General features: G+C 41.3%; 5 protein-coding genes across 9 annotated transcripts; 2 read left to right on the top strand and 3 right to left on the bottom strand.

The window, feature by feature from the left end:
• Positions 1–1,113: 1,113 nt before the first annotated feature.
• On the top strand, positions 1,114–5,377 carry RB195_001686 (uncharacterized protein; the record flags this gene model as incomplete). Of its 2 annotated transcripts, XM_064198594.1 has the most annotated exons (6): positions 1,114–1,116; positions 1,168–1,261; positions 2,872–2,945; positions 4,811–4,880; positions 5,004–5,171; positions 5,235–5,377. In XM_064198594.1, the coding sequence occupies 6 exons, from the start codon at positions 1,114–1,116 to the stop codon at positions 5,375–5,377; spliced, it is 552 nt and encodes a 183-aa protein (XP_064054475.1). The 2 variants fall into 2 exon arrangements, with proteins under 2 accessions (XP_064054475.1, XP_013304003.1); XM_013448549.2 differs by lacking the exon at positions 1,114–1,116 and having other exon boundaries at positions 1,180–1,261.
• Positions 5,378–6,902: 1,525 nt separating this feature from the next.
• Positions 6,903–8,871, bottom strand: RB195_001685 (uncharacterized protein; the record flags this gene model as incomplete). 2 transcript variants are annotated; one of them, XM_064198593.1, is made up of 3 exons in its annotated part: positions 6,903–7,730; positions 8,041–8,097; positions 8,818–8,871. In XM_064198593.1, 3 exons carry the CDS (start codon positions 8,869–8,871, stop codon positions 6,903–6,905), a joined length of 939 nt encoding a protein of 312 aa, XP_064054474.1. The 2 variants fall into 2 exon arrangements, with proteins under 2 accessions (XP_064054474.1, XP_013304002.2); XM_013448548.2 differs by lacking the exon at positions 8,818–8,871.
• Positions 8,872–13,275: 4,404 nt separating this feature from the next.
• Positions 13,276–15,461, bottom strand: RB195_001684 (uncharacterized protein; the record flags this gene model as incomplete). Of its 2 annotated transcripts, XM_064198591.1 has the most annotated exons (3): positions 13,276–13,479; positions 13,541–13,683; positions 15,377–15,461. In XM_064198591.1, 3 exons carry the CDS (start codon positions 15,459–15,461, stop codon positions 13,276–13,278), a joined length of 432 nt encoding a protein of 143 aa, XP_064054472.1. The 2 variants fall into 2 exon arrangements, with proteins under 2 accessions (XP_064054472.1, XP_064054473.1); XM_064198592.1 differs by lacking the exon at positions 15,377–15,461 and having other exon boundaries at positions 13,541–13,600.
• Positions 15,462–15,879: 418 nt separating this feature from the next.
• Positions 15,880–16,160, bottom strand: RB195_001683 (uncharacterized protein; the record flags this gene model as incomplete). The annotated part of the gene is made up of 2 exons (XM_064198590.1): positions 15,880–16,038; positions 16,101–16,160. The coding sequence occupies 2 exons, from the start codon at positions 16,158–16,160 to the stop codon at positions 15,880–15,882; spliced, it is 219 nt and encodes a 72-aa protein (XP_064054471.1).
• A 697-nt stretch (positions 16,161–16,857) lies between these two features.
• RB195_001682 (uncharacterized protein) lies at positions 16,858–18,462 on the top strand (the record flags this gene model as incomplete). Of its 2 annotated transcripts, XM_064198589.1 has the most annotated exons (4): positions 16,858–16,917; positions 16,989–17,233; positions 17,300–17,877; positions 17,960–18,462. In XM_064198589.1, the coding sequence occupies 4 exons, from the start codon at positions 16,858–16,860 to the stop codon at positions 18,460–18,462; spliced, it is 1,386 nt and encodes a 461-aa protein (XP_064054469.1). The 2 variants fall into 2 exon arrangements, with proteins under 2 accessions (XP_064054469.1, XP_064054470.1); XM_064198588.1 differs by lacking the exons at positions 16,858–16,917; positions 16,989–17,233 and having other exon boundaries at positions 17,529–17,877.
• Between the last annotated feature and the right edge of the window lie 141 nt (positions 18,463–18,603).

Genomic DNA, 18,603 nt, shown 5'->3' with positions numbered 1-18,603 from the left:
TCGAATCATCATTTGTTGGTTTTGTTTAGTTCCTTATTCTTCGACTGAAGCCAGCAGTCGTCCGGTCGCTTGGTTAGGTTTTAACTGTTCGTTAATTAGTTTTAAACTCTGCACGGGTTTGATGCTATCCGAGTTTCTTTGGGATTTTTTTAGTAGGTTGCGCAATTTAAAATGAAGTGGCGAAGGGAAATGATTACCGTTTCAAAGAGTTTTTATTTTCCATCATCCTGCATGAATGCAAGAAAAAAGACACCTAGGATCATCAGGATATAATATGTATCAACTAGTCGTGTAGCTTGAGATCTCTGTATAGAAAAGGTGGGTAAATAAGATTGATCTGTAATCTTCTATGGAGATGAACAAATATTTCAACAAATGGTCATATTCGTCCAACAGCAAATTTATCAGCTGTGCAATTTGATTGATTTATTTGTTCGAGATCTCAATTTTCGTCTAGCCTCTGTTGTACTGTAACTGCAACTATCTAGTTGGTAGTGTAGGCAGATGTGTTTTTTTGATTTTTCTAGAAGTATTTCCAAAAGGAGGAAGTACTTGTCAGTTCATTGCTCTAGTTGTTGAAAAACTACAACATAAAATTCTGTAAAACATGAAGCTTTGCAGTTGAAAAGGCCGTACACTCGCACTGTTCCAGATAAATTGCGGTCATTTCAATTGAACTTCTCTCTAACTTCTTTATGATCAATTCATTCCATTTCTGGTCTTCTTTGTTGTCCCAGAACTGAGTTTTAGCACAAGAAATTATTGCGAATGACTTCTTTTCCTTCAGTAGCAGCTGCGCCAAGAGCGTTCTCAGCCCCGCTTTCATGATGACCCAGTATACTAGTCCCACTATTTGTACTATTGCTTTGAAATGGGACATCTAGTGTTTTCATTTATTTTCGCATAAAAACTCAGAGAGATCTTTTAAAAATGACACATTCTGAAAAGTAACAAGAATTCATGTGAATTGATTACATTTTCTTGTTGATTTTGTTCTTCCTCAAATACTTCAATACTAAGTTTTATGAGCCTCCGTTGTAAATTCTACACACACTACGAATCTCTTCCGTGCCAGAAGAGAGACAAAATGATGGCGATTGGTCATGACGCCTTATGGTATCATTCATTCTTTTTATTTTCTAACCTATATATTCCTCCTCATAATAGATTTGGCTGATCATGGCATTTCCTGCATCGGCTGGTCGGGGAGTGACGCAAGTGATCGATAGATGCGAAGCGGCGAAGAGTTCTGGGTTTTTAGGTAAGTACAGTGTATATTTCCTTCTAAGTTTAGAACTAGGTTGTTACGCACGTGAAAAAAACATCTTTTTGACTAGCCCAAAATGAGCAAAGATCTGTTAAATTCGTGATAAATTTCATTTCTTTTTCTAATAATAGTTCAATAAGGATATAACTCCTCCAGAAGTACGCCCGATCGTGGGGAAAAGAAATTCAATTACCTTTCTTAGAAAAGAAGTCATTGATTTTTATGCTCTTAAGTCATTTCTCGAACCTCAACTAAGCCATTACGGAAATTACTCATGGTAGATCGGAGTACTTTTATCGATCTATTCACAGGAATGAAAGATTTGAAGGTTCCATTGAAGTCTGAAGGATCACGCGAGCTATGGCGCGTCTCGAATAATCAACTGTTTTTCTTCGCGATTTTATGTGCTACAGCCGCCGCAGGTGTTTCAACCGCCTGAAGCGACGCGTTTGCCGTAACGCATGATCCTTCTCCGCCAGACACTCACTCTCTCTTCTCCAACCTGCCTTAATCAAAATCGCATCACTTTCACCTAGTTAGTCTCTGCAGCGATTATGGGATTGAGAGATTGTGAGACAAATCCAAGAGATTTTCTGAAGGCTTTGCATGCTAAACAGTTCTGCGTCTGCGCTAAGATTTTTGCTAAATTTTGATATTATTTTCAAAATAGCTTCCGTTTGGTTTCGATTTCTTTCATTCTCTGAAGGGGGTGAGTAGCGTGACTTACCTCTGTATCCTTGATACGAATACAGAACGAGATCGGGCTGCTGCGCCAGTGTATATGTACTCACAATTCGGCAAAGATTGGATAAAGTAGATAACTATGGATCACGTACAATTTTCTCCTCTTGTCTGGCGGCGGACTGGTAGAGAGAATCTCACATGTAGGATCGGATATGGGTTATGCCTCTACACAGCTTTCCAGTCGAGGGAGAAAATAAGTTAAAAAAAGTTTGAATTGCGATTGAACACTTGGAAGCAGAGGTTCAAACATTTGAAATGTTTTTTCCCTCTAAATGAACTAAACTATCGTATGAGAATTAACTTAATAATTAGAGGCTGCATAGAACGAATCTGACATGGTAAAGAAATCCGCGGGAATAACCAGAGGTGGGGTCGCGGATTGCGAGATCCGAGGTGATTCCGCTCATCTCTTCTTAATCGTTCTAAAAAAAACCGGCGTGGAAGACGCTCAGTTGCAATCCAAGTGTGGGCGGTTGAAGATCAGTGATGTCTCCTCACTAGCCTATTGAAGTGAAAGCAATGAACAGACTGCAAAGATACCGGATCGTGCATATGGAGGAATGTTCTAACGTACTTCGTAGGAACTAAAGCGATTCTCACGTCGTAATTTTACAATGATCAGGGAAGATGAGCGGGACCACCCTGGGTTCCGCAATCCATTTCAACTCTACGCTTTCGCTAGCGGTTCCGCATCAAGTCGAAGTCGTGATACGCCTTTGTTAAATTATCTTGGACGAGGTGAACTGGAAATGAAATCCATCGGGGAAAAAACCAAAGGCGTACGTGGGTGACATTGACTGCGGGAGACTGACCATCATTATCGACAATCGATGATTATTATCATATTTTTGACCTTCCAGATCTTTCTTCATGCACGCTGATGTACATTGCAGACGCTATTTATCTTGTATTGAAAGGATTTGAAGTCACTAAGGTGAGAGTGGATTAATATTGTCCACTTTTTGACTACCTTATTTTGATCATTCTAAAATAATTCTTGTGAAAAAGTATTAGAAAATTTTTAAAAGATAAAGTACTGCGTAATACTCTTGTAAAAAAAGTGTAACTATCGAGAATGCTTAAGCGTGTTACATTTGTCCGCTGATGGAATTTTTGTAAGATAGCCACATATCCAGCAACTTGTGCATCGATCCACAGATCCTCCTTTCTAGAGGGATCACAGCCGGTTAGTCGCAAGGCTGCGTGGCACGTTCCCAGGCTAACCGAGGTCGAAGCTTTACGTGAACCTAAAGAACATCCACAGATAAGACCGTACCTTCTACAAGTTCTTTGTTGGTGATTTCCAATTAGCCCTTGAGATCTGAGGAACTTCACACTGGAGGATCTCGCCACGCTAGCCGGCTTGTGGGAAGATGCCGCAATGGACAAAATCGACGAGGAATACGGTCAGCTCGTCGAATACATTCACGACTGCAAGGGTAAAACTAAGAGTTTCAAAACATTAGAGCTAATTTATCAGTGTGAAACTGCACGAACAGGCAACTTCGAAACCACGTTCGAGCTCGCAAGACGTTACAGAAAAATGATAAAAAGAATTAAAGAGGTAAGAGCAGCAAAGAGGCTTCAGCGGCGGGCAAGAACATCTGCTCTTGCCGGCAAGACAGCAGTGCAAATTCATAACAGGAATTTCATCATTCTACAAGAATGCAACCATCGACGTGAAGAAAGAAGTCTGACAGTGTGATACAGTATTGTCAAAAATATTTACGGTCGCAACGGGAAAGCTGGAATGAGGGGATACGGGATTGAAGGTTGAGGGTGGCAGCTACATTATCTGCGCTTTGCTGATGAAATCGCTTTGATAAAGTCTAGCATCAGTAAGCGGGACTAATACTGGCGGCTGATTTCGACACATGTGGAAAAATTGGTCTTCTTGGATCTGCGAAAGACGATGTACTTGAGAAATGAATAGGTTTTTGGTGCCCACGAGTATATCCGAATGTGCCAGTTTATGTGAGCCAGAAAGTGAACATGAAGAACGACCTGGCCCTGAGCTGTGCGGGAGCAAGCGAAGGCTTGAGAGCGTATAATAGCGTTGAGGATGTGGTGAGGGTGATCGCTAACATCCGGCTCAGTGCTCACTTTTTTAACACCAGCGTAATTCCTGCTTTGATGTACGGTTAAGAATCTTGGGCACTTCGCAAGCAGGAGGAGAATGCGGTGATCGCCATGGAACGCTCAGTCGAAAGAATGCTGCTAGGAATGTCCTGCTTTAACAAAGTGAGGGAGGGATAGGGGATTCTAAGATGTGTCGTACTTCAAAGATCGAGCATTAACAAAATAAAGAGGCCCGCACACGAAATGCGTTTCAACGACAACCGTTGGACTAGAGTCGCGATGACTTGGTTCCACGCGCATTGCGGTAAGAACATCGAACGCTAGAGCTTCTTCACAAAGTCCTTTAAAAAAATGTGATGCTCTTTCATCTTTTGCAAAAGAAGAAACACTTGCACGCGATCAGGACAACTGGAGGAATTACTGGCGCCCGCCCGATCAATTCGAAAAAAAAGAGGAGTCAATTTGATCGAGGTGTATCGATGCGAAGCTTAGCCTGGCTCTTCTCAGTCCATTTGGAAATCAAATAAATTAGCTATGATAAAAATTGGGATTATTTGTTTCTCTCAGAAGACGCAAATAATTCTCAGCCCGCATAGTTCTTGCCATATTTATTGCCTTAGCAGGAACTATGCGATCTATGTGGGTGCATGGGTGGTTGTAGAGAGGTCCACGCTGTAAATTTCTGTGTAACTGCAGGGATCTATTCGTAAAACTTTGCAGGTCAGCTTACGAAATAACTGTTTGAAAAAGTTTCCGAAGAAGATGATCAACAAGTTCCCCAATGCTACAAGTGAGAAAAGGATTTACATACTGTTTTTATGCTCATTTCCTTCTTATACTATTCTTATTATTATATATGTGCCTCAATATAAAAGAGAACTAAAAAAGGTCAGTTCTTCTGAATTTTTTTCAGTATTCAATATGGAGGGAAATGAAATTGAAGAGATCCCGGATGAGTTTGAGCAATGGACGTCTATGAGAGGAATAAATGCAGCCAATAACAAACTTAGTACATTTCCTAAGGGTATATTCAGTATGAAGAATTTAGCCATACTTGATCTTTCTGGAAACCAAATTGAAGGTAGTTTTAATACAGAGTATTGACGTAAGATTGATAGTTGAATGAGGACCGGTTTTCGTCTAGAAATTGACGTCGACCGCTTGTACACCTCATGTCCGTTACTCCTCCAGTTGAATTTGTCTGGAAATCCTTTGAAGACGGAGACTAAGACACGACTCTCATCTTCACCATCGAAACCTTCCAAGATTCAATTGAAGCTTGACTGATTTGTAGCAGAATTTCTAACAATGTGCAATACAGTTTTGTGCTTATCCTACGTGCTACAGGCGTCGGTACTTTGTTTAGCCCAGAGATCGCGACAAAATCGAAGTTATCTGCATACCTCTGCCTGAAACACGACCTCTCTGCTCGGCTCACTGCTTCAGCCGAACTCGTTGCAGTGTTCTGGTTAGACATAAGTAGCAACGTTTGTATTACACAGTTACTGAATTCAAAAAAGAGAAGAAAGAAAACCCACAGGAACATAGCAGTGCTACATATGATCTTTCTATTCATGTGTGGCTGTTAAAAAAAAACAGATTTCGCCTGCGAAGTGTACGGAAAGAAAGTTTAACAAGACTGCGGATGCTGTTCCTGGGGGGATTCATGCATCTTAATCTGCGCTATAGAAAATAGCCGAACAAATCATAATAACATTTGCATAACTTGTGCATTAGCGTTGTAATTTTTTTGCTCATTTTACCTTTTTTAATGTACTATAGTGAACTCAAACTTCACAGTGATTCACTGTATTTCTATGTAGTTGCCCTTGGATTCTTGTGATGTTTCCGATTGTTGAGCTTTAATTGTTGAATTTGCTTAGTCATGTGTAAATGAATGTCTTTTTCCAAAACCCCATGTTGTTCCATCACCTAAACCTTCGACTTGTACGCTCTTGTACCCCACTGATGATGAGATGCACAAGATTGGCGCGCTCCAATCGAACTCGTCGTAGAAAATAGCGCGCCGGAACGACCGAAGTCGTATGTTCCGGGCCGTTTTTTGAGGCAATCAGGAAGAAATAGACGGAATCGCCCTTTTCTCCATGGAGGGATCGCTGCAAACACGTTGCCGTCGCATGAGCAAACACGGGTCTCAGAGCAGCCATGCAAATGCTTAGTATTTCTTCCCTTTGTTGGGAAAAGGCAAAAAACATTAAAACCGAAAATTGAAGCACAATGATCATGTAATAAGGTAGAATTTCTCACGATCCTTGTGCAAAGACGATTTCTACACCATGGTGTAGCCCGGTCAAAACGATTTGAAGTCCTGTACAATTGCGTAAGCAGCTCCGCTCGAAGTGGTGAGGTAGAGCGTAGCGGAGAGGGACCTTTTCTAACACCATTTATCACAATACCTTCTGTTCATGATAATCCGCCTCGATCCCAACCGCTAGCTCCTCCGCGCCAATCACGCTACTGCACTGAGCTTCATGTTGTTCCGGGCCCACCATAACAACTTTTTCTAGTGTAAACGCAATCTCGCGGGTAATTTTTTTTCAAAGATTTCTTTCATGAAACCCCTAGTTTCTCCTACACTCGTCTCTTTAGATCCTTAAACTTTTTTATATACTGAACTACTGAAGCCCTTTCTGAACACAAGGAGATTGACGTTTTATTATACAATTACAATAAATCTGGATGGTAATCTGTTCTAAGTAATAACTGAGCGCTTCAGCTGAAAAAGGTTGTCAAAGGAAATAGACCGAAGCCGCGATGTGAATGACGTCGTGAAAATCCATTTCTTCTTTTCTTATACTCTCTGAAGGGGTTCACCATCCTTTGGGAACTGTCCAGAGAATCTCCCACTAGTCGCATCTAATCCAGTGAGAGAAAAGTCACTATTCCTCTTCCCTTGTTCATTAAAATTGAATTTTTTATTCGTCGATATCTGCCATCTCTGAAGGTATCCACCACTCTGTTGGCCTCCAAATTGTGGGAATCCTCTGTTCTGTTGAGGTTCTCCTGCTTGGGAACCACCATTCTGTTGTCCTCCAAATTGTGGGAATCCTCTGTTCTGTTGAGGTTCTCCTGCTTGGGAACCACCATTCTGTTGTCCTCCAAATTGTGGGAATCTTCTGTTCTTTTGAAGTTCTCCTGCTTGGGAACCACCATTCTGTTGTCCTCCAAATTGTGGGAATCCTCTGTTCTGTTGAGGTTCTCCTGCTTGGGAACCACCATTCTGTTGTCCTCCAAATTGTGGGAATCCTCTGTTCTGTTGAGGTTCTCCTGCTTGGGAACCACAATTCTGTTGTCCTCCAAATTGTGGGAATCTTCTGTTCTTTTGAAGTTCTCCTGCTTGGGAACCAACATTCTGTTGCCCTCCAAATTGTGGGAATCCTCTGTTCTGTTGAGGTTCTCCTCCTTGGGAACCACCATTCTGTTGGCCTCCAAACTGCGCGAATACTCCGTTGTGCTGAGGTTCTCCTTGAAAACCACCATTCTGCTGAGGTTCTCCCCCTTGGAAACCACCACTCTGCTGGTGGTGCTGTCCATTAAAGGTTTTGTTGCCATTCCCGTAGCTGTTATTCTCCTTAACATTGAGCTGCATCATTCGAAGAAGTCCATTATCATTTGACTTCTGAAAAAATTGGATCTGTTGTAAAAAAAAAAACTAACATTTAAGATGAAATTGAACGTCCCAGTATTCCTAACTTTAAATCCGTCAACATTCGCCTAAAAACTTCCTTTTGTTGAGAGCATGAACGGATCCACAAAAAACCACTTCCGTCCTCTTCCACCTATCGCCCAAACCTTTTCAATAGCGAAATTTCAATTTCTTCGTGAAAAGAATAGATTTCTATTCTATTCTAACACACTTCCTAAATATTCTTAGAAAAGTTCTTTTTTTCGGTCGAAGTATGAGGGATGAGGATGCTAAATGTACCAACCTGTGCAGGGAAAGCCACTACTGTGACAACGATTGCAAGAAAAGTGTACGACTTCATCTGCAATTATTAAGAAGCATTGGCTAAGTACGATAGGCAAAGACAAGCTATTTACGGAGAAGGAAACCAAGAGCACTTCAAAAGCCACCAAATCACAGCCATTAACACCTGTACAAAACACTAAAGAAGACTATCAAATGCGGATCTAGTTTTTCGGGCTATGAGCGTGTGCACATACAGGCGTCGGTACTTAGGTTTGTTCAACCGCCGGATGCGCAATGGACTGAACAGGGCAGAAGGCGGTACAACTGACGAGTATCCGACTATCGTTCCTGCTCTACACGTTCTTTCTGCTCAATTTTCTTCCAATGGAGTTTGCTTCCTCTTTAAAATCTACTTCAAAAACAAGTGAGGTAAATGAAATAAAAGGGCTCACTTTATTGAACCCCCTTGTTTTTCGACAGGTTTTTTGTCTTGATGGACGTCAAACCTTTTACAAAATCAAACTCTGCTTACAGAACACATTAAGACAGGAAGATCGTGATGGTTTGCAAAAGATTTGCACTTAATTGATTAAGAAAGAGAGTAATAAACTGCAACACTAATAGTACAGTAAATGGCTAGGTGCCACTTCCATAAAAGACCTCTCAGGTGGATCTTTTATACGTTATTATTAGTCTTTGGGAATGTTTGCCTTTGAGGTCGCTTACTTTTTATACAGCTGAGCTCACAACGATCGAAATTTGTTCTGTTATGCTGGGATTTCCTAGGATCACTCACGAAATTGTCCGACACGACATGCTTTCGTTGATCGCTGTTCAACGAAAGCAACATCTAATCAGAATAAGTGTAGGAATAAATGAATAAGTGTAAGAATAGTGAATGCAAGAATAAGTGTGTGTGTTGTAATGAAGTGTAATCGTTTATTATTGGGTTAATCTTGAATAAAGGTAAGTTCAATGATTATCTCTCTCACTACCCAGAGTGAACTTCACGGTGGATGTGCACCACATAGAAACAGTAACTATTGTTCAAATCTCTCGTTTTGATCTTAGCCAAAGTCTTAACGCTGTGACCTCTGCAAGTGATCGGCGGTTGATGACAAATTGGTCAGTCGATGCGCAAAGATGACATTTTGAACAAAGTAAAAAAAAAGTCACAAAGTCTACTTTAAGAGCTAATCACCTAGCTACACCTTAAGACTACAGCAAGCCGATGCTATTAGCCTTTTTTCCAAACAAAAGGTTATAAAGGTAAGGTTATCATTATCATTATCATTATCGTTATCATCGCGTGCGTCAGGTGGCGCGTAATTCCTTGCTCTCGCATTTTTTTTCCGGAAATATACTAATTTTGATCTTCTTTAACGCTTCTTTTTTTTGTTTAACCATTTTGTCACATTCTGTGTAACTGAGGTTCTTTTTTCTATAACCATTCATTCTTTCTTCAACATTCTAACCATTTTCACTCAGAGCTTCAATTAACTTACCCTAGTCTTTCCGAACATTTTTTAAACACTTCTACCCATAATCCTAACTACAGTGGAATGTCAACAACTGACCCAATTAGCTTTATTGCTGAACGCAAATGCCTGTTATAGGCAAAACGCTGGCGGTACTTGCTTAAAAAAAGTTAAGACAGGCTTCGGCGAGCAGCTAGAAGCTGACAAGCGTTCGTAAAGCATAGTGATTAGAGCGTCCTTGAATCAGTGAACTCTTCGCCGCTGACGAGACTAGACGATTCTGAGCATAAAGTCGACGATATTTTGCCTGCCCTGAGTGTGAGATGTTGTCCGATTGACCTGTATCGGATGCGTAAATCTAATCGTTCTCATCTAGGCCTGGCAAAAGTCGTCCTATCTTCACAGTTTTACTGACGTCAAACATTTGCTAATGCACGAGTACTTCGTAGTGCTGGTTTCTCTAATGTTTACACTCGCAGAAAATGATATCGGATGAAGGGGAGCGTGAGTATGAGCTAAGGCAAGAAGCACGCGAGCGTAATAGAAGTAAAGATTAGCGGGAATGGGTGGTCTACCGCGGCGTTCTATGGCGCATCTCTTACACTAAACGAGACATATCGGGAAACGCCTAAAGCAGCATGGTGTCTCTTCAACACTAAAATCATATTTATTAAACGCACGTAGTCTTGTCAACAAAACCCATCTTTTGGAAATGTTTCTCTGTTTATATGAAGCTGATCTTGTTTTTATTAATGAAACCAGGTTAACCATTAAAATCCTAGATTCTTAGCTGAAAATTTTTCTTTAATTTCTATTCTTCTGACCAATCCATGAAAAGGTGGAGTTTGTGTTTTTGTTAAGGCTTTCATTAGTGCCCAATTTGTACACCTGTACACTCCAAAGATGGGCATTTGTCTGTCCAGTGTTGATTGGTCACTATTCCTCTGATCTGACATCTATTTCAGATTCTGTGAGAAGATCTAATCAGGTCTAACGAAGTTAGTTCCTTTTCGATTTTCTCGCTCTTTTTCCTTGAATCTACCACCAGTCAACTGAAATTTTTGCTTTCTCAGAGGCAGGGTCTTTTTTGATGAGTTAGATTACCCCCTACATAGCCGACTGTACAAGAACGCATGTTCTGACATTGACTTTCATATGAGAAGATACCTGATTGCTTATCGGGAGCGCCGTTTATCATGCAGAGAATCCATGAAGCCTTTTTATTTATATTTGAAGCACAAAATGAAGTCGAATGTTACACTTCCTAGTCTCGTCGATCAGACTACTTATGTTAGATATGCTGACAAAGCTAATGGTCTAGCCATGCATTTTGTCAATGTCTTTTCTTCAGCGTTACCGACCGGAAATTGTTGGCACGCTCCGGTAAATCGCTTAAATCGTTAGCGAAACGTAACGGAATTGTTCACAAGGAATGTGCTTCTACTCTATCTTCTCCTCTAGCTCATATCCTTAACATCTCAATGTCATTAATTGAAGTTCCAGAAGTGTGGAAAATGCAGTTGTCAAAGCATTTCCAAAATCCCCAGGTACCACTCTGCTAAATAATCACCGTCCAATTAGCTTATTGCCAACGCCGGTGAAAGTTATGAAAAAGATAATCGGGGATGATCTATTATTTTGGCTAAAAAAGTTTCGCTTGATTCCCACTCAACAGCATGGTTTATAGCAGAAGCTTCGGCATCTACTAATCTTATTGAAAGTGTCTTTGACTTATCTCTGCTCGCAAACAAGGTAAATCGGTAGATACAATCTACGTTGATCTGTCAAAAGCCTTTGATAAGGTGTGTCACTCAAAACTAATTACAAAACTTCGGTACCTTGGAATACGGAGCCATATATCTATGACGATGAGAATCACCACGAAGTACGTTCTGCACTTCAGACATCACTAGCTAGAAGGTCCGACTGGGCTTCTAGATGGGATCTGCACATTACTTGCTACAAGTCTCTGACTATACGTGTAGGTAGAGGGGATTTGACTGAGTATGCTATGGATGGGGTAGCTCTTAAACCTTGTAGATCCGTAAGAGACTTCTGTCGATGATAATCTCAGTTTCTCAGAACATATTGATCATATTGTACGAAAAGCATACTCTTCTCCTTTTCGGCTTCACAAGTTACCCACACCACTAACCCCACTATTCTCACTCGTTTATACAAATCGTTCGAGTTACCTGATCTTGAATATAGTTCACATATTTGGAGGCCTTCAAAGAAGAAGCACATAACAAAGCTCAAAAAGGTGCGCAAGATTTTTACATGTATGTTCTTCAGAAGAATGTCAGCAGACCTAATGGGCACTATATAGCTACAATAATCGCTCAAAAAAATTAGGTATGGGTAGCTTGAAGAAGAGACACATACATGCCGAATTGATCTTCGGTTTTTGAGTCATAAGAAACATAATTAATTCAACGCCCAGCAAATATTGGTACTTCAGGCCTACTAGCGAAAGAGCAGATGGTTTCAACTTACATTAAGCGAAAGTTCAAGGTAGAAACTTTGCTCTGATGTTCAAGAACTTCTTCTATAGAACTGCAAGGTGATTGAAGCTCTTACCTCGTGATGTTTTTAGAGCCGAACACAGTAGAATATTCAAGATGAGTTTGACGAAAATTGATATATATGTTGAATACGTTTGAATATTGATTCCTAACCGCATGATCTCTGATTTTATTACGCAACTTCCAGATGTCTGATGCCATTTGCACAGCTTATGGCCTGTTATAGATTGCCACCGATGACACTTCTCAGCTGTTTTTCACATTTCTCTTTTGTTCACTCCCTCTCCTATACTTATTTCCTTTTCGGCATACTGCGTGGCCACTCCTCTTCTCCTACCGACCTGTAAAGCTTAAGTCTCCGAAATTAATTCACTCTCCAAAGTCCCCCGTCAGATTAGCTTCGCATCCCAACATGCTCCTTTCACTTTGGGCTGATTGGTCGTATAACTCTGATATGTAGATAAATAGATCGATATTAAGTGTTCTGAATTGGCGAGTAGATATCATAAGGGGATTCTTCACTTCCTATTGTAGGAGAGCGGCATGTTTGACGTGTTATCCGCAACGTAAAAGACGGCGCCAGGTCCCAGTGACGATAACGTTGACGATTTTCCCTTTCTTTAAATGTTCTGGCTCGGACAAATGTGTTTTTGTTTTTATTGTTTCTGGTGCATCATTGGTGTATGTAAATAAATGTATAAATAAATAAATGAAACTGTGGGTAGCAGATACGTAAAAGTGTTGAAAGTTTTGAGATGATTTAACTAGAATAGCGTATTACGCTTCTGAACCTTCCTCAAAATCTCTTCTTCGGAAAATGCTGAGGCTTGTTGGTGTGTTCCACAAATAATGTAGTATTCTATGGTTTTTTTGTTCTCTAGAATTAAGATGAGATCTTCCATCCCTCTGCGCTCTTTGAATGTCCCCCTTGCGAAATTCCCCTCGAAATTTATTTTTTGTGTTCAAAAACGTCATTATTTATTTTCAATCATTGGATATGGTAGTTATGTCAATCACTTCTTCGGTCATGAAAGTTACTAATTGTTGATTCTTCATGGTGGACAGAAGAAAGAAACACTGTTTTGTTTTCAGGGCAATTATGCCTTTAATAGTAGTTCTTTCAAGTGGTAGCCCTGTTTATTTGCATCGTTATATCTACTCCTTCGTGATATATGTATATTTAAAACACAAATAATCGAGCATTTTTATTAAAAATTCCCACAATTATTGTTCGACAAGAAGAGGAAGCACTTAAGTTCTTGGTGCGAAGAATTTTAGTGGTCCATGAGGATGACGTCCCTTTAGCAGAGGTGGTCGAGTTACTCCAAGTCCACTATTATGAGAACCTCCCTCATCATGTATTTTAAATTCAAAAGCATCAGAACATCCTTCCCCAAGTCCATCGCCATTAGAACCAAGGATTTCATCTGATTCGTCAGGTGCTTGGGTTTGGGTCTGTAAATATGATGTAGATACCACTGATTCTTTCAGCTGGTAGCAAATTCGGAGAAATAACCTGTGGCATGACTGCCACAGTAGAAGTCATAACTAGAGCGCAAATAATTGCCGGGTTCATCTGAAAAATTGCGATTATTTTCGGAACACTGGCGGCAGTGAGGCAAAGACAGATGTTGACGATTTTCGATGGGAATTTATAGTCTGAAATAACCGACATCTTTATGAAAAGGACAAAAGCTTTACAGACATAATCGCAGTTAACGAGGTTTTCAGGTATACGAGGCATCAATGATTAGTCTGCGTCAATGTAGTTTAGTATCGACGTTCAGAGATGACCGATCAAATACGGATTTTTCCGATTAGCAGCGAATCTGTTTCTGTACTAATCATTTGCACCTTTTTGTACCTCGTCTGTATTGTTCAATGCAACAAATCGTCTGTGATTAGGCTATGAAGGAGATGTTCGTCACCAGTAGAAGCCCGAACTGAATGATACGAAAAAAAATAATGGTACGTAAATGTAAATTTCTCCTTCACTTTGACTGGGAGATCTCTTGGTCCATCGAATACGCAATTCGCCAAGTTACAGTAGTTGTACAACACTACCGTAACACCTTGAGGCAAAATCAAAAATCTTCCGTCAAAAATCCGCTGCTATTCATTGCGCTCCATTTTCATGTATCTGCGAAGTGCATAAAGAATGACACTAGCTCAACTTAACAAATAAAAAAGTAAACAAAAAAGAAAACAAGTAAGTACTACTATAACCACTACACAGTACATGAATACTGCCGAATGAAAACTAATTTGCCAGATATATGAAGGTAAAATCTATCGATACTCGATCAATAGCACCAAGAAACGACTCAAGTTCATGATCTACAAAGAAGTCTCTGGATTATTTCCATTTAAACTTGTGCACCTGCACGTGTGGGAAAACTTGTGAACTTAGTTGTGCTAACAATAAGAAGACAACATTGCATGGCACATCTAACATTTCATTCTTTTTTAAGGAAAAAAACTACACGCACTGAATGTTGGCGCCTAAATCAACATTTACACTATTTGAAAGCATCTCTCCCCACGAATCTGACGTGGTATTTATTTCCGATGCAGAAACTCGGGATCGTAGATTGCGAGATTAGGGGTGGTTCCGCTCATCTCTCCTTAATCGTAGTGAGAAAAAACGGTGTGGAACACTCCATTCTTCACGACGATTTCAATTGCAACCCTCAAGTGAAACCCATGAATAGGTTGCTAAGGAGACCAGAACGTATACATAGAGGAGCGTTCGAACGTTACTCGTAGGAACTAAACCTGTTCTCACGCCGCTTTTTAGGACGATTAGGAAGAGGTGGCGGAACCAGTCCCCACAATCTACAACTCCATCTCTAGCATTTGGCTTGGGTTCCCTCACCACATCAGATTCATGGTATTCTGCCTTTAAGACCCCACTGGTGATCCGATCAGAACCACTGGACCATATTTGATGGACACTTACCCTGCGTTGTTCTGAAATGTGCGACAAAAATGAAAAGGAGGAGTCCCATCTTCTTCAGCAGCACTGGGGTAAAAAATGCTCTTGGAAAATGCTTAGGAAGCTATCGTTAAGAGATAGGGATTAGAGGCTGCAGAGGCTCAAAAAAAAAATCCTCCCTATGGATAAAGAAGAGCGAAGGAGAGAAATAAACGAAATGAATCATAAGCAAGCAGCTATGATCCATATACTATTTCCACGTAGCTAGCCCGTTCAGCTCTACCGTACTATTCCTTCGTCGAGCTTTCACACCAAGAACCTAAAAGAAGCTCAATCTCAAAACTACCGTCGATAGGCTTTCAGATTTCATTCCAACTTTCTAGTCTTTAACAAAGATCCTGTATTTAGAGGAAATACCTTCATTTTTGTTGCAGCTGAGCGTCTTCCGGACAATATCGGATGAGCCTGCAACTGTACCGTTACAATTAATGTTTTCGTCCATTCTGCAACATCCCAATTCTTTTATACATTTTAGATCATCTGAACCACTCATTACTTAGTATTGACAAAAGCGCACTAACTTTTTTCCAAGCATAAGCTTGCTCAAAAATCAGAACTTTACGAAATGGTCTCTTCATACTGTTAGGACAATTTTTACCCACTTTGCAACGATGTGTGTAGCAGAGCTCGAATCACATGAAATAAGCGATCGATCCACTTGAAAACGCTATTTGCAAGGATAATTAATTATAGGAATTTCTATGTCAGTGTATATGTAAGAACAGAGAGCAATGTGCATTTGCCTCGGAGAGAGAGTGCCTCATTTTGTGGTGGTTTTTAATTTGTCACTGAAACCTTCATTGTAAATTGCGCAAATATTCTTCTCCCAAGAACTAAGAAAAGTAGGGAAGTTTCTACAGTTATCCAGGAGGAATAGGTTGTGCCTGTCCATTTGTTCCAGTTCCTTGACAAGGTCGGTGACGTCCACCACCTTCGTATTTTCCTTCTTCGCTTGTTCCAGAATTCTGTCCATTAGGAGGCATAGGTTCTCCTGAACCTCCTGGTGGTGGAGATGGGTGCTAAATTCCAAATTTAGAAGTCAGAAGCCCGACCTGTTAAAGAATTGAAGGAAAAAAACAACCTGGGGCATAGCAGACACTATAGAAGAAATAATTAGAGCACAATTTAATAATGCAATCATCTGGAAAACTCCACTTAATGCAAGTAAATTCACGATAACTACGACAGCATAAGTCGTAAAATGCGTTCAAAATCGCTTTTTATACTTCCGGTTAATTACGTCCCTTTGTGAAGGAAACAAAGGGTTTTACCGGTTTTTTCGCAATTAGTAATGTGTTTTCGAGTTTTTGTAGCGTCATACGAGGAAATACGTTTATGATCAATGACTAGACGTGAATGATCAGAGCTGGATTTACCGTCTCTGAATTAAAGGCATCACCCCACGAATCTAAGGTGGTACGGATTTAAGATGGAGTATTTGTATACGGGATGGGAGACTACGGGGAGGGAGGGAGGGAGGGGGAGGGGGGGTGATTCCACCCATTTCTTCCTAATTGCCGTAAAAAACGATCCGGAAGATACGGCTTCAGGCGTTTTGGCGCACTACTTTATACAGGGAGTTCGACTGGAGCGCGCCAGCCTTGTGCGGCGCCGCAATTAGGAAGAAATGGACGGAATCACCCCCCTCTTTATGGTCTCCCATCCCGTGTACGAATACTCCACCTGAAATCTGCACCACCTCAGATTCGTGGGGTGATGCCTTTAAGCATCCATACATTTGCTTGGAAGAAAAACAACAAGCCTATTTTTGCTTAAAGGCAGCATACCACAAAAGTTCCTGAGTTGAGAAAAGAGTTCCTCTCCAACCGAAAATGGACATGGGAGGTCTGAAAGATGACGAATGTAGAACAAAATTCCGCCAACGTGTGCCTATTCATGTTCATCTATCCATGGAGTACGAACTAGGAAGAAGCTTAGCAATTCGGATTCCTTCACAAAGTTCATCCAGGACGCTGCAAGGGAAACGTTCCCGGTTCTATTGCCACCGAAGAAGTTTGCCTTTGCATCTGCGGAAACAAAACCCACGTACAATTCTGTAAGTGTCGCGCGCAGCAGTGGTGACTTCAACCAGGAAAGGAAACTGCGTCGTCAACTGCAACAAGATCGAGATAACGAGTGGACGTCAAGAGAGATGGAGTTTGAAAAAGCGCGGGAGGACAAGAACCCACGGAAAGCCTATGCTTTACTAAAACAGTATAGCGGCAAAATGAAAAGATTCTGCTGTCCTCAACACTGCCAAAGGAGTAGCTGTCAGTGAAGCAAGCCTTCCAATTTGGAGGAACACTTCAAAACCTTGCTGAACCGGCAAGCACCGTCAGCTCCTGAACTCGAGCACGTTCATAGGCCGACATATGCGGTTAACGTGGAACCACCGACCGAGTCGGAGGTTCTGGTCTGTATCCATAAGAAGAAAAATGGAAAATCTGGTGGAGACGACGGGATTAGCGCAGAAATGCTGAAATATATTTCTCCGTCTGGGATTCGTGAGATGACAAAGATCATCCGTTCAATATCTATAGACGGAAGGATGCTTGACTCGTGGAGACACGCTATCATAATTTTCCTCCACAAAAAGTTAACCGTCACGGAACCTAAGAACTATCTAGGAATCTCATTGTTGCGGGTTATGCACAGAGTTTTGAAGCGGAAGCGAGAGCAAGCTGGCTTTCGTCCTCGTCGATCTACGATTGACCAGGTGTTTATCGTCAAGACAGTGATCGAAATCTGGCAGCGGTATTCGAAGCCAATCCAAATAGCGTTTCTGGACTTTGGAGCTACGTTCGACTCTCCTCACAGAGGCCGTCTTCTCGACGTGCTCCGCGCAGAGTATCAGGAAAGTTCGTTCGCTTGCTTGATGACACGAATCAACGAACAACTGCTGCAATTCGAACACCACCCGGATGTACAACACCGTTTGAGGTGGCAACTGGAGCAAGACAAGGGGCAGTGGCATTACCCTTCCAGTTCAATTTCGCCATCGACGACATTATGCGAAGAAAAGTAGATCAGTGTCCTGCCGATATCATTCTAGCACCATCAGGACGCCCCAGGATCTCGATTATGCCACCGACATTGTTATATTCGCGGAAAGCAGTACGAAACTTCAACATGTTGTCAACCTTGTATCGAAGCTGCCTGTAGCCTATGGACTACGTCTGCGCCCTGATAAATGCGAGCAGATGTGGATCTCTTCGAGACCTCGAACGGGAACCATAGTGGACGGACAACCGATAGAACTCGTCGATGAGTTCGGTTACTTGGGCTGTACGCTGAAGAACATCGGCAGCTACGAGAAAGATATTCAGCAAAGATGCGGTAAGGCCATTCCTGCATCTAACTCCTTAACGAAATTCCTGTGGTCGACCACATCACCAACGAAGTCAACCTGCGAGTCTACCTATCCGCAATTTGCCCCATCATGATATACGGATCGGAGACTTGGGCAGCACCATCTGCGGTGATGGAAAGGCTTGATTGCACGGAACGAAAGCTGCTTAGACGGCTACTTAGATACTTTTGGCCTAGGGTATGCCACAATGAAGGCCTTTACGCAGAGATTGATG

This window comes from Necator americanus, chromosome IV (assembly GCF_031761385.1).
Source record: "Necator americanus strain Aroian chromosome IV, whole genome shotgun sequence".
NCBI lineage: Eukaryota > Metazoa > Nematoda > Chromadorea > Rhabditida > Ancylostomatidae > Necator > Necator americanus.
Note: the sequence above shows the minus strand (reverse complement) of the source record. Positions and strands in the feature narration are given on the sequence as shown.